The following is a 15,633-nucleotide window of genomic DNA, read 5'->3' as shown; positions in this document are numbered from 1 at the left end:
AATCCGATCCAAAGTATCACAAAATCACCTCACAAAACGCGCTACTTGGCGTAACCCAGCTCGGCGCATCGAAGTAGTATGTGTCACGTGACAGAGCGGCTGTCGTCTGCGAGACATGTCTGCGGTCTGGTGGAGCATGTGGAGCCTCACTACATGCTTCCAAACCGCGGCATGTTATCTCGGCAAAAACTATCCCAGAGAAGTAAAGCAAGTGTGTAAGTTCATCCCTGAATGTTTGCATAGTATTTCCACGTTAAGCTTAACAACTGATATATGGAGCCACAGCTGGACTGGCCATCGGAGTTACATACGGAGGTGAAAAGGAAGCGATTTGTCCTGTACTTAAGCTAGAATGGAAAAAAGACACAAAGCTGGAGTTATTCTGTCCTTGCTGCAAAGCTGATTGTTCTTCTCTCATTCCCTCTCCTGTTGCTACTTCAAACATGAAACTGATCAATGATCAGCTGGTCGGCTTTTCTGTCACAAATCCTGCCTTTCTTGTTTGTTTATCGCCCACTTTGCGCTAGAGAGAGGAGACCAGCGGATAAACAACAGCAGCACGTTTAAGCTTAATTAGCTGTTGTTAGAATTTATTTAATATTACTTTCTAGTATCAGCTGATGTTTGCTGGAGCCACAGCTGTAAAGCTGCTGGTCATGATGTCGGTTTGGATATGTGGTGAGAGGGAAACTTGTAGATGAAACCAGGAGATGTCCTTACTGAATGATCAGAGCTGAACAGGTGATGGAGAAACAGGTTTACCTTTTAGGTGACATGAATGAGTTGAAGGGAAGTTATGAACTTATGCATTTGTTTTACAGGTGCATTAAATTAAAGTTGATTACGTTGATTAAGCATCGAGGGTGGGGGGTGGTTCTGGCAGATTTTTGTTAGGAGTTGGCAACCCTATTAGTTTGGTTGTTTAATATTTCTGCTAAGGACTCTTTAAAATACCAGAATAGGGAGGATGTTGCAGGTTTAAGTTTATTAGATTGATCAGTGTTGCTGAACTATAAAATATTTTGGGTGCAGTGTGTTTTTTGCATACAGGTATAACAGAATAGCTTTAGTGTTGTTGTTTTTTAAAACTTGAGTATGAACTTATACAAAATGCAGCAAGATATTAAAAAACTGTTTTATTGATTAAAAAACACTATCGGATTCATATCGGTATCGGCAGATATCCAAATTTATGATATCGGAATCTGTATCGGACATAAAAAATTGGTATCGTGCCATCTCTAGTAACAAGCATTTACAAAGCCATCTACATTTTTAAAAAATGGATAGAAATACGGCACATAATTTTATGTATCCTAATTGTATGTATCCTTTTCCCCCTTTCTGATAATGACCTCTGGAATCTCTTGATTCAATCTTTTTTCAATCTGTTTTAAGTGATGTGGTGCGTCCTGAGAGTCCGCATCTTGAGGAACAGAGGAACGAGCTGATTGTGCGCATCAACGCTGACCACAGCCAGCTGAAAGATATTGAAGACCGCATTCTTAAGCTTCTCTTTACCTCGAAGGGGAATATACTTGACAACGAGGCGCTAGTTCAGACTCTCCAGGAGTCAAAGGTAGGGATTAGGCTATATGGATATGGAGTTGTGGTTGTTGAATTTAATATTACCTGCAATGATCCTTTCCTGTTTTTCTGATGTTCATCCTGTTTATTTCCATGATTTTTTTGCATCCTCTTGTCTCCAGGTGACTTCAGAGGCCATAAAGCACCATCTGGAAGAGGCAGAAGCAACTGAGCTGATGATAAACTCTGCGAGGGAGCGCTACAGGCCTGTGGCCACTCGAGGATCTGTTTTGTAATTTGTCATTGCCGGTCTGTCGGAGATCGATCGTATGTACCAGTTCTCACTCAAGTACTCTAAACAGGTGAGGGAAAAAAGAGCTGGGCTTTACTCTCAAATTTACAAAGCTACTTGTACAGGAATGTTTAATGAAAATGTGTAAGTACCCATTTAAAGTAATTATTTTCTTTTTTCTCTCTTTTTTGTTTATTTCTTCCTTCATCTTCAGCTCTTTAATTCCACCATCGAGACATCAGAGCAGAGTACTGTGCTAGAAGAGCGCCTTCAGACCCTCCTGAATCAAATCTTGCTAAACTCCTACATTAATGTGTCACGTGGACTCTTCGAGCAACACAAGCTTATCTACAGCTTTATGTTGTGCGTAGAAATCATGAGGCAGCGTGGCGAGATCTCTGATGGGGAATGGTGGCGCTTCCTAAAAGGCGCTTCTTCACTGATAAAGGTGAGGTGGGAAATCCAGCCATAGAAGTTCAACTCGATAAAAGCAATAATGAATAAAATAATTAACTAATAAAAAAGATTTCCTATGTTTTTTTATAACCTCCTAGGACCTGCGTCCACATATGTGGACATCACATTTTTGGTTATTTAGACCAAAATACTAAATTTTGCTCTACAGGGGCCTGATATGCACTTACGAGGACATTATGCTGCCACTGTTCTATCAAAATTTTATATGAATATCCTCATACGTGGCTCTCATTTTTCTTAGAAACAAAAATTAGGTGAAAAAAAAAACAACCTGGCAATTCTTTGTTTTTACATTCATCAGGTCCCAATCAGCCCAAATATCGAAGAGAAATTAAAAATGCATGCCATGGAAGAGTGCAGGTATTAGGAGGTTAAAAAGTATATAGTGATGGTGTTAACCCACCATTTGTTTTTTATGCCACTAGACTGGATGCACTGATTGTTAGCAGTCACAGTCCTCATGCTAGTTCTGTTCTTCTTTCTCCTACACCTCTGTTTTAGGTCTCCCGTTTATTGCCTCTTAGCATTTACTGCTCAAAGGTTTGGAGTAACAGGGAAATGTATGTTTCTGACAAAAAGCAACCTTTTTAAAAATCAAAATTAAAGCTGCAAGCAGCGTTATGAGGGCCCTCGCACCCCGGCGGGTCGAGCCACGCCCAACACCTAAAACCAGCAAGTCCGAACTGATGTCACATTGATCGAATTCCTGCGTAGAACCAATAGCTGAAATTTCATCTCATTCAATCATGATTACACTCGTTCCACTAGGTGATGCTCTAACCATTACTGACAAATGGCATAACAAACATTTCCGAGCTCGACTCTTATCATGCCTGCAATGTTTTCGGAGAGATTGGGCATTGTGTTTTTGAGTGACAGCAGATTACTTCTTTTTGGCGAGTGATTGAAACTCCACGTGCCGTCGCAATTTAACATCACAAAGGTCTTTAGATTCTACGCACCGGAGATCGTGTCTATCTGATGAATACACTACGAGGAGTTCGTCAAAGTACAAGGCCTGAAACGAGGGGGAAAATGTTGCCAAAATTGCACATTAATTTTAAAATGGCTGACTTCCTGTTGGATTTGGGATATTGCTCCAAGACACTTTTGTACATCTTGATATTTCCTATAAGCCTACCAGGTTTCAGACTCATACATAAAACACAGACCAGGGGCTGATGTTTTGAAATTTTGTAGGGGGCGCTGCGGAGCCATTTTGCGCTATTCAAGGAAAATGATAACATAACAAGAAAGCCTTCATCCCATTGAAGCTGTGCGCCAAATTTCAAGACTTTTGAAACTTTCCAAGCCCCTCAAACATCACTTCATCTTTCATGGTGAAGAGCGCTGCCACCAGGGTGCGCCGTTCAGTTTAAAGTCACAATTTTTGCACTGAAGCATCACGAGGGACTGATGGTGATATTCACCGCTTTTGAGGTGGCCACGATGAACCTGTGAAAATCAGTACAACAAAATTAAAGCCATGACATTTCCTGTAGCCACTAGGTGGCGCTCTGTGTATTCCTGACAATGGGCACATTAATCTGTTCAGGGCGGGTCTGACATCATGCCTGTAAAGTCTGGTTCTGATCAGACTGGATTTCATTGAGTTATACTAATTTGTTTCTTCATGGCGAGACATCAAAGTTCGCCATGCTGCTGGGGTCACACCCTTTCACGAAAAGTCACAGTTTTCACTGTAACCCAAGACCAACTCGTTAAGGCTTTCCTGGAGAAATTTGAGGCTGCAGATGTCACCCATCACAATACTGTACCCCAAAGTGTAAAACATGACATTTCCTGTTCCCACTAGGTGGCGCTCTCCCTGATGTCAAATATGGCAGCTGAAAAATGTTCAGGGGTGGAGCCTTATCATTTGTGTGCTCTTTGGTCCAGATTGGACAGTGGCTGTGTCCCAATTCAGGGTATGGACGCTTGAAGTACGCATTTCAAGTGCGATCACGTCACGGCCACGCGACGATGGCTGTCCCAATTTGAAGTGCACTCCAAATGCGCCGTCGATTTCCCCAAATATCAAGCGTGGTCCGGTGCACGCTTCGTGGTGCCATATATCCCACAATGCATAGCGCGACGCAGCCAGGCCAATGCATAATGATGTCAGCAGCTGCGGAAGAGGTTGAAACGGCGGCGGAGGACAGCAACACCCGCAAATGTAAGATGTGTGAAGGAGCGAAACAAACACCAAGATGTAAAAGCTAATGGGAGGTTAATAGAAAATGTCAAGGTGAATCATGTGACACCTGCCCGACCCATGTAACCGTAAATGCACAGACCCGCAAAGCTGTGAATCCTGTACCAGACCGAGGGCAGTATGAATAGACGTATCACCACTACAAGTGCAATCAACTGTACTAATATGACCCTGCCTGTGCCGCAAACAGGAATGTCAACATATACCAGGCAGGAATGTAGCTGTGTCCGCAGCACATGAAATATAAAATGCATAAAATATAACATATACATACATTTGTTACAGTTATCACACCTGCCATGTCAAATACGTCAAAGGGGATATTTCAAAGCACCCTGAGGCGACTTTTGTGAGTCTGCCCCATCCAAACAAAACTGAATTGAATTGAATTAAAACAAAACATATGACAGAGAACCCCCAACCCCAACCTAGGGCCTAATAAAGTAAATGTTCTGCCCCACTCAGTGCTGTAGTATTGCCTGACATTGCTGTGTGTATGTTCCACACAGCTGTAAATGCTGAACTGACGGCAAATGGAGAAATGCTAAAACAGAAGTGCAGGATGGTGGGGAATGTAATCCAATGTCACGCTGCATTACAGGGACCAAGGAGCAGACGGCAGACCTCATTCGACTCCGCCGTGACAATGAGCACCTGTTCACGGGTGCGAAACACTCAGCCGCAGTGGGTTGGAGGTACAGCAACAGTATGAGGTCTACAAGTATTGAGGCACAAGGGACAGTGAACTGTCTGCCCTGTGGTCCCAAGCCAGTACATACTGCTGTGGATGCCATAAACGAAATGACCTGATATACATGTGCAAACGTAAATGGGAGAACCTGAAGATGAAATACAAAGTATGTACAGTGGTAGTGACAGATGTAACTTCACACAGAACACTGAAAAGTCACCTATGTAAACCTGCACTGTTGCTGTTGTTGCCAACTGCCACCTGTGATGTATCCTCCCTTCAGGAGTGCAAGTATCCAGCGACGGGCGAGGGTGCAAGTGGGAAGCCCACTGCCGCAACATGGCCATGGATGAGGTGCTAGGACAGAAGCCCTCCACCAGGCCACCTGTCCTAATCTCCTCCATCCAGGAGGATGCACCAGGACCCAGTGCAGCAGTGGGCAACCCACTCCCACACCAGGAGGGACAGGAGGATGAGGACCCGCCTGAGGCACGGGTGGTGAAAAGGAGGAGGGACTGGGAGGATGAGCTCATTGCCCTAATAAAGGAGGACATGGCCCAGCAACGGCAAATGGAGGAACGTAGAGCCGAGAGGATGGACAGGCTGATAGGCGTCCTCGAAAAGCTAGTGGAGCAGAAAAAGGACTGAGTCGTGTCCACAGACAGCCACTGTACATAGTTGAACTTTATTTATGCTGGCACCCCAACCTTTGTTTTGTACAAACATGATTATTTCAGTGATTATATTTCTGTAGATACGACGCCATGTACATAGTTGAACTTAATTTATGTTGTTGTTCCAACCTTTGTTCTGCACACAAAATGATTTCAGTTATCAGAATCAGAATACTTTATTCATCCCGAGGGAAATTAGGGTTACAGCAGGCAGCACGCTAATGGCGCATGCACACTTACAAAGGAACCTTCTGACCAACTTTACACAAACATCACATTGGGCAGACATGTCAGAAAGGTAGGCTGATAGGAAAAAAACGAAAATACACTACATGAGGTAAGAGGAGGAGAAAAAAAACTCCACTCAGACTGAGCTCCTAGTGGGAGAACAGTTTGATAACAGAAAAAACACCTCAGCACAAAAGCACATGACTATCAATACACCATAGAAACACAAGATGTATGTAAATAAAGACAGTGGGAACATCCCAACTGTGAGTGCATGTCTGTCAAACTACATGACACAATTACGGGGGCCTGACCTATTGCACGTGCCACGTTATGGAAATGAAAGCAGTGCAACGTATAACACAACATGATTGTGGGAAATGCACAATGCGGTCTTTTGTTTACGCGCCAGAAGTGAGAGAGCCCGCCGATGGAGGACGAGTCCTCATTCCTGCAGAATCGAAGGAGGATCCTGAGTGCCTCAAAAAGAAATTCAGAGAAATGTCCAGCCCACAAACCAACGTCATGATGGAAAGACACAAGTTCAACACGTGGAATCAGAGGACGAGACTGTTGAATCCTATGTAAGTGATTTACGGATTAAAGCAAAAAGCTGCAGATTTGGTGATCTGAGTGAAGAACTAATAAGAGACTAGTTTGTGGCATCAACAATGACAATTTAAGGAAAGTGCTACTGCGTGATAGTGATTTAACGCTAGCAAAAGCCATATCTGTCTGCCAGATTCATGAAATGACTGAAGAGCATAATAAAACACTTGCTTTTCCTCAACAATCTGCATCAAATGTTGATGTGCTCCAGCCCACATTTACAAGAAAGCACAGAGGAGATAAAATGAAAATACAAGGAGACAGGTCTGAAACACAGCATGTCACTAACTGTACTAACTGTGGGGGCGCTCATGCTGCAAAAAAGAGTAAATGTCCAGCTTTTGGGCAGCAGTGTCATGCATGCAAAAAGTGGAATCATTTTAAGAAACGGTGCAGAGCTGTTCAGCCTACCCAAAACGTAGCAAGACACAGAAAGTCAGTTCATCATGTGGAACCAGACCAAGCTGATGACAGCGGAGATGACACATTCTACGTTGATGGAGTAAATCTGCAATATGCAATCCATGCGACTGATGTGCATGCGGAACACAAAGAGGAAGTTTTTGTCACCGTGCAGATTAATGGGATTCCTGTTGAGATGAAGGTGGACACAGGTGCTAAATGTAATGTGCTTCCCAAGAAAACGGTTAACATTATAAGAGCAGATAAACAAATGAAAGCACACCCTAAGTCCGTTAACCTAGTAGCATTTGGAGGCAGCAAGATTCAAACCTCAGGTGTAATTAAGCTGCAGTGTTTTCTGCATGGGCAGCCACATGTGCTATCATTCTTTGTTATTAATGAAGATGTTCAGCCAATACTTGGACTATGTGCATGCAGAGAAATGGGACTTGTATCATTCAGCAATGACGTCCACCAATTGAGCATGTCTGCAGATGACCTGTCACAACAGCTTATCACAGAATACAGCAACTCATTTTCTGATGAGCTTGGAAGGTTGCCAGTCACCTATCGCATGACACTGAACCCAGATGTGAAACCAGTTGTTCGCCCAGCACATCGCACCCTTTGGCCATGAAAGACAGGGTCAAGGCAGAGCTGGTCAGGATGGAGAAATTAGGCGTCATTACTCCCGTCTCAGAGCCGACAGACTGGGTGTCTTCTATGGTAGCCACCAACAAGAAGGGCAAAGATGAAATCAGGATATGCATAAATCCTCGAGATTTAAACACTGCTCTGAAAAGACCACACCATCCCATGCGCACAGTAGAAGAAGTGGCTGCAATAATGTCAAATGCTACTGTGTTCTCTGTTTTGGATGCTAAGAACTCTTTTTGGCAGGTGTCATTGGATCAGACATCATCCATGCTAGCCACCTTCAGCACTTGCTTTGGTCGTTACAGGTTCCTCAGAATGCCTTTTGGTCTTAACGCTGCTAGCGAGGTGTTTCAGCGAGCCATGGAGCAGATATTCGCTGGATATCCATGTGCCATCATTGTTGATGATATACTCATCGGCGGAAGAACCATGAAAGAACATGACAACAACCTGAGAAAAGCCCTTGATCGTGCCAGAGAAGTAAACCTGCGACTAAACCCATTAAAGTGCAAATTCCGGCTGAATCAGGTCAGTTATGTCGGACACATTTTCACAAGCGAGGGGCTTAAAGCAGACCCTTCCAAAACAGCCGCAATCAAAGAGATGCCAGTTCCAACAGATGTCCAAGCCCCGCAGAGGTTCCTGGGGATGGTCAATTATCTTGGAAAATTCATTCCAAACTTCAGCCATCTGTCAGCTCCTCTGCGACAGCTCACACACAAGGACAGCGAGTGGATGTGGGACACACAGCATCAGACTGCGTTCGAAGCACTTAAAGAGCACATGTCTAATCCACCTGTTCTGTCATATTATGATGTCAGCAAACCTGTGACACTAACGTGCGATGCATCACAGTATGGTCTTGGTGCAGCTTGCTTACAGGAAGGGCGACCTGTGGCATATGCTTCACGTGCTCTGACAGACACTGAAACCAGATATGCTCAGATAGAAAAGGAGCTGCTGGCTGTTGTTTTCACAAAGTTTCATGACTACATTTATGGCAAGCCTGTGGTCGTAGAAACAGACCATCAGCCACTGGTCACCATACTAAAGAAACCTATTCACGCTGCACCAGCCAGATTACAGAGGATGTTGTTAAGGCTCCAAAAATACAACATCACCCTCACATATAAATGTGGAAAACACATGTATCTGGCTGACACACTGTCTTGTGCTCCCGACAGCTCCACTTTCCAGCAGCCTGAAGAAGAGGACAACTTTGATGTCATGACGGTGAGCTGCATCTCTTTTTCACGCCTGGAGGAACTTAAAGGACACACAGCTGAGGATGAGACACTGCAAGCGCTCAGCTTGTTCATCAAACATGGTTGGCCACAACAACTCCACAACCTTCCCACGGCGGTTCATCCATATTTTCCTTTCAGGGATGAGCTGATTGTGGATGATGGCATCATTCTTAAAGGTTCCAAAGCCGTGATCCCAAAATCCCTGCAAGGAGACTACATCACCATCATGCACAGAATGCGACGAGCCTTCACAGAGATCACCAGCAGTTTCTTTGAACACCGCATTTTGGGACGCCAGTGGAGGAAGATTGTCTTTGGAATCTGCTTTTTCCATGCAATCATCCAGGTTACTTACACTCTTTCTCAGTATTTTATATGTAAAGTGCCTCATCATTATTACTTTGTTTTCTTGGATGTGTTTTACTTTGTGTGTGGTCGTACAGTACTTCTCTGCCTGTGTGTCTCGTGTTTAGGAGCGGAAGAAGTTTGGTCCCCTGGGCTGGAACATCCGCTACGAATTCAATGACAGTGACAGAGAATGTGCTCTGCTCAACCTCAACCTGTACTGCAAAGATGGCACCATCCCTTGGGATGCTCTGGTCTACATCACTGGTAGGAAGCAAATATCAACAGAAATGTTCTTGTATCTAAATTCAACAAGGTAATAAGTTAGGGACTGTTTGTGTAGCATCTTATTTCCCATATGTAATTCATGTCTTATTTGTATTTTGACATTTTATATTAATAGAAAGCCTTTTCACAAAACAAACATGATTGCATGTCCTTGAACCTAAACATGCAGCTGTTTCATAAAAATAAAAGTGTGGGAAGGATAATAGGACACTTTAAACCAGCGGTCAGCAACCTTAAACACCCAAAGAGCCATTTGGACCGGGTTTCTACGGAAAAGGAAACACTGGGAGCCACAATACTTTTTGACATCTAAAATGAAGTTAACACCGTGTATATTGTTTTTTTTTTACCTCTATGCTTCGTATAAACAACTCTAGTGTGTTGCTTATGAAATCCATGAAGTGCTATGGAGAAAATTTTATTTTATTTATGTAATGAACACATTGTCAACCCTTAAAAAATAATAACTAAAAAGACACCAGTTGAAGGTGTTTTTAAAATGAATTAAAAAGCTGAACTTAAATTATCCATGTAGCAAACAAAAACAGTGAGCCGTCATCCTTATATCGCCTTCTGGGCTTTGGGAGTGTAGCGGAGCTACCGGCTTCCACGAGTGTGATGCTTATTTTGAGCGACGAAAAATAATAAAATATAACTTTATTATTCAGGATCACAATAATCTTCCAATTTAGAACTACAAGTTTTAAAAAAAGAACTAGCACAAATACAATAAACTTCAGTTAAATACTTCTAATTTATTTTTCCAAACCATGCAGAGCCGCAATATAAGGACTAAAGAGCCGCAGGTTGCCGACCCTCAAAGGCTTTTTTTCTCCAGAAGCTCTGCAGCCTGGCTACACCTACTCCCCCTCAGGTATTGTTCTTTCTGCCCTCTTTTGTATGTGTGTGTGTACATGTGTATGTAAGCACGCGTATGCACAGTGCACGCTCACATGCTATATATCTCAGTTAATGGTTTTCTCCCTGTAAGGTGTTTACTACGCTCCAGAGTCAGATGAACTTGAACAATATAAGAAGTATATTGAGAATCTTCCAATCATTGATGATCCTGAGATCTTTGGTATGCATGAGAATGCCAACTTGGCTTTTCAGGTGAGGAACAATACTGTAACAATACCAGGACATTACAAGCAAATGTCTCTGTCTGTCATGGTCCCTGTGCCTCCCCGGCCAGCCCAGTGTGGCCACAAGTGTTTGTTGTTTTTCTCTCGCTCTGTCTCTCCTACCTGTCTGCCTGGGCGGAGCTCTGATTGGGCTCCTGCCCTTGGCCCACGCACCTGCAGCTGATCTCGAGCGAATTGCAGTTCTCTGGCTCTTAAGGCTGGGGCTCTGAGCTATTCGTCGCTGGAATATTGAATAACTCTCGTTAGTATTGCCTGGCTTCCTTGCGATTCTACTGTTCCCGTGTTTTGCCTTCGACTTACCCTCGTCTGTGTAACAGGTTTGACTGGATCAGCCCTTTTGTGACTCCTGGACCCCGTGAGTAGGAGAGTGAGCTGAGCTGCTTGTGTGGAGACTGTTTGGACGAGGAGCAGAGCGAGTGCGAAGAAGTGTGTCTCCCCAGCCTACGGATCCCCGGGACCCTGGTGTTTCCCCCCCCTTCACGTGTATATAGTGCACCGGTGTGATTAATAAAGTGTCGTTGAGCTGTGCTACCTCAGTCTGCGCCTGAGTCCGTCCACCGCCGTGACACTGTCTCTATTTTATACCAGACTGCCAGTTGTCCTCTTAAATATAAATGACAGCAAGTTCTTATTTATACGTAGTTTTTCAAAATCTGTTCATTTCTTCAGTCCACAGCAATTATGAGAAATGGCTTGTGGTCGTTTTAGTGATTTAATGTTTGTCATGCAGTTTATGAGCTTTGGGAGTGCTATGATAAAATATCAATATATGAGTGTGTGTGTGTGTGTTTGCCTCTGCAGCGTCAAGAAACTATAACTCTGATCAATACCATACTGGATGTTAATCCTCGTTCTTCAGCACAACATGGAGCTAAGAGTAACGATGACAGAGTCTTTGCCCGGTACGCTGACCCCACATGGATTCACCTGCACATCGATCTCAGTTACTGCTGAGACTTTGCATTATTGCGCTCACTCTTTTTCCCCATGTTTCATTGGTTTGTGTTGTCTTTTATCTCTCTGTGAACTTGTCTTTCTTTTGGAGTGCAGAGCGACTGGACATGGAAGAAGCAACTGACACACTGTTTATCAAAGACACCAATGGGCACCTGAACTCCCTCACAACTGTTTTGGGCCAAGAAGCAGACCGATTCAACAACTTGCTTAAAGTTCTCAGGGTGACGTAAAAACCACACACCTTTAATTGGTGGAGATCATCTCATGACCACTTCAGGAGTTGTTTTCTTTGGATTGTAGTTTATTTACGTGATCTTAGAGGAAAATTCAAAAAGAAAAAAACCTAAACAATCAAAAATATGCGTTCTGTGTAGTTTCAGAAATAACATTTTTAGGAATCTGTCGTTACTGTGATGTGTTATTCTCACTTTCTTTTTCGTAGATGTCTCTTATCACTCTGCAAAAGGCAATAGCAGGTCTCGTTGTGATGTCAGAGGAAATGGACCGAATCGACACAAGCTTTCTGAACAACCAGGTTCCCGCCCACTGGGCGAACTCTGCCTACCCTTCCCTCAAACCGCTGTCTTCTTGGGTCAGAGACTTGACTCTCAGGACTTCCTTTATCCAGGTTTGCACACAGATATTAACAAAAACACACATGTTTTCAAGTTCAGTCCAGTGGAATTATAGAAGTTTGTGTGAAATGTGTCTTTATAAAGCGAACATAAATTATGTGGGGAAATTGGATTAGAATAGAAGTCTTTTTCTAGCTCAGGTCTGGCATATTGGCTGTATTTTATTGGTTCGAGTGTGTGCATGTGTGCATGTGTGTGTGTGTGTGTGTGTGTGTCTGTGCGCATGCATATGTGCTTTTGCACACATTTGATTTGTGTGTTATCTCATTAGGTTGGAAAACTGTAATAACACATGTACATTCTGAGTTCACCTTCCTGCACATCCTGGTTTAGTGTTTGGTTCATTTGTGTGTGGTACGCTGGAGCCACTATCAGGGACAAACAGAGACTGCAGCGTGTTGTGCGCTCTGCTGAGAAGGTGATTGGCTGCAGACTCCCATCTCTGCAGGACCTGTACACCTCCAGGACATTGCGGCGTGCAGCTCGGATCTCAGCTGACCCTTCTCACCCTGGACACAGTCTGTTTGACCTGCTCCCCTCAGGCAGGAGGCTCCGGTCCATCCGCACCAGAACCTCTCGCCTTTAATTCTTATTGTTTGCACTGAAGCACCGCAGCAATTTCCTAATGTTGTAAACCTCAACATCTGGCAATAAACCCCATTCTGATTCTGATTCTGATTTCCCCTGATTGAAGCTGCTCTTCCTTAAGTCTGCTCTGAACATGTGTATCGTACAGTCACTATAATTCACTTAAACAAGCACAAACGGGGTAAAGTCCTATTAGTTTATACAGCAGTGGATAAACACTGAGTCACACTCCACATGCTGATTATCTTAGGAAACAGAATCCAATGTAAACTGATTCACTGGGTCACTTCAGGTCCCGTCAGTAATAGGATGCCTGTAATGCAATATATCGAATAAAAGAAGAAGATACTGCATAAAGAAATTGTTATTTAAAGATACATATATTTTAATTGCATCTCTGCTTCTCTTTTCCTCTCTTGCAAGACTTGGATCACACGTGGTCAGCCCAAATCACTTTGGATCTCCGGGTTCTTCTTCCCTCAAGGCTTTCTTACTGGTAACACACTGAAACATGCTGTTTTTTAATGAACACTAACAGTAAGGCAAACTTTTAGAGCTGAGCTTGAGGGTTACAATGATCACTCTGACTACTCTTTCAAGTATACAGTGTAAAAATAAATGAATTAAGTTTAAAAGAGAGCTATTAATTAAATGTGTGTTTATTGGTAGATTTAGCTAAACAGCACAGTGACTTGTTTCAATGCTCTTGTGTGTTTGATGGCCTGTAGGAGTGTTGCAGAATCATGCCCGGCGTTACAGTCTGCCTATTGAGGAGCTTAATTTCCGCTTCAGCGTGGTGCCGGCGTACAGGGATGAGGAAGCAGTCTGTGAGGCTCTACGCACTCTTCCCATTGGTGCAAAACTGAACATGGATGAGGAGGTACTGTAAGAGGAGCAGTACTCTTAGTTATGCTTTCAGTAGTGCTTTAAAAAAAGGGCACAAATATTCTTTTCTCCAGCCCTTCAAATATTAGCAGTACTTTAAGATGCTATTTTTCTGGCTAATAGCAGGAGAGCTAATGTGGAAGAGCAGATCAACAATCTCAAGATGCAATCTAAAATACTGCATCAGTTTGGTTTTTATGTGCAATATTTTATTCAAACTTCTTACATTTTCACACAAAATCAGTTGTGTTATCAATTATGTTTTTAAATTGTGTTTGTGTTTGCATGATTTCAGTTAGTCCTTGGAAGCAAAACAAACCTAGCGGGCTGAAGATAAATCCTTTAACCGTTAATATGACCTCTAGCTTGTTTTGTTTTTAGGCAAGCATTTGAAATGGTCAATGTAAAATGTGAATTAGAAAGTTGTAGGAAGCTGAGATGATGACCTATTTGATATATGTCTCTAATTCTTGTATTCATTGATTAATGTTTTTGTGACATTACTTTATCCTGAATCTCTAAATCTGATCTCAAAGTTAGCACCACAGAGCAAATGTATCCTAAATGATCAAATTAAATCTGTTATCCATTATTTTTGATTGGACTACATACTGATTTCTTTAGTAAGGTTGTGTTATACTTGACTCTGGTGTGAATCTGGAGGGCGGTACAGCCACCAGTATTGTTTTCTTTTTTTAAATACTGAGTTTATTTCCTGATGAGATATTGCCTCCTAAGCGTCATAAATAGTGAATATCAACCCCAGCAAACATCTTGCCAACTCTTCTTTAAATCTCTGTTCATGAAAATGAAATCCTTAAAGAATAAAAAGCTCTGGATACATCTGATCAAAGCAAAGCCACATGTTCTTTGTTTTCTTTTCTGCCTTTGCAGGTATAGAAACCACCATTTTTTCTGAAAAGGCACAACCTGCAAAAAGAAAGTCTTTGTATTTACTTTGTTTCAAGAGTTTGTCAGTAAAAAGGTAATTCCTTTAATATGGTTACTTGTTAAAACAGTTACCTGAGCCACAGGACGGTGTACTTGTTCACGGCATGTTCATGGATGCCTGTCGCTGGGATGATGTCGGCATGGTGATTGATGATGCGCTGCCTCGGGTTATGAACGCCATGCTGCCGGTGGTGCACTTTGAGCCACAGCAGAACTACATCCCAGAGCCCGACCTCTACCACGCTCCTCTGTACAAGACCTCAGCCAGAGCTGGCACTCTGTCCACCACAGGTACACACCTGATGTATCCAAAGTCACTCACTGGAAACCTTTTTACATTTAAAGTCATGACACATTTTATACTATCATAAGGCCAAGAGTTCGTTTTTGGGCATTGCTGGGAGTTTTGGTGGGATACAGCGCACGTCCCTGTTACCAACATATAATGTCAAAAAAAGAAAAAAGGATGTTTGCTCAGATTGTTTCCTCACCCTTCATGTCTCTCTCCCTTCAGGTCACTCAACTAATTTTGTGGTGACAGTAATGCTTCCCTCCCAGCGACACAGCGACTACTGGATATCCAAAGCCTCCGCACTCCTGTGCCAGTTGGATGATTAAATGTTTATTCCAGTGCAAAGCAGAATTTTGAATGGCACCAAAACATTTGCACACACTTGAATTAATTTTGTGTACAACACAGACCGTAATAAAAATTTCACTCTAACTGATGTTTCTGCGTCCTTCATCTCGCACATGTGTTTGACTACATTTATTTATATAACAAACTCTTTAGAAAGGAGACGTCCCATTTTCACAGTGG

The 15,633-nt window shown here is 42.9% G+C and overlaps 1 protein-coding gene across 1 annotated transcript; it reads left to right on the top strand.

The window, feature by feature from the left end:
• Positions 1 to 1,398: 1,398 nt before the first annotated feature.
• LOC102215540 (dynein heavy chain 6, axonemal-like) lies at positions 1,399 to 15,431 on the top strand (the record flags this gene model as incomplete). The annotated part of the gene is given in 17 exon segments (XM_013908102.1): positions 1,399 to 1,579; positions 1,710 to 1,889; positions 2,034 to 2,267; positions 5,113 to 5,206; positions 5,486 to 5,782; positions 6,517 to 6,688; positions 7,718 to 9,365; positions 9,493 to 9,656; positions 10,453 to 10,526; positions 10,644 to 10,765; positions 11,599 to 11,726; positions 11,843 to 11,975; positions 12,197 to 12,382; positions 13,401 to 13,473; positions 13,706 to 13,857; positions 14,882 to 15,104; positions 15,328 to 15,431. Coding segments are annotated over 17 exon segments (4,165 nt in total), but the record flags the coding sequence as incomplete, so codon positions are not given.
• Positions 15,432 to 15,633: the final 202 nt, after the last annotated feature.

Source organism: Pundamilia nyererei, unplaced genomic scaffold, assembly GCF_000239375.1.
Source record: "Pundamilia nyererei isolate P.nyererei 1_Seehausen unplaced genomic scaffold, PunNye1.0 scaffold01198, whole genome shotgun sequence".
NCBI classification, from domain to species: Eukaryota; Metazoa; Chordata; class Actinopteri; order Cichliformes; family Cichlidae; genus Pundamilia; species Pundamilia nyererei.
This window is presented reverse-complemented; position numbering and strand designations above follow the sequence as displayed.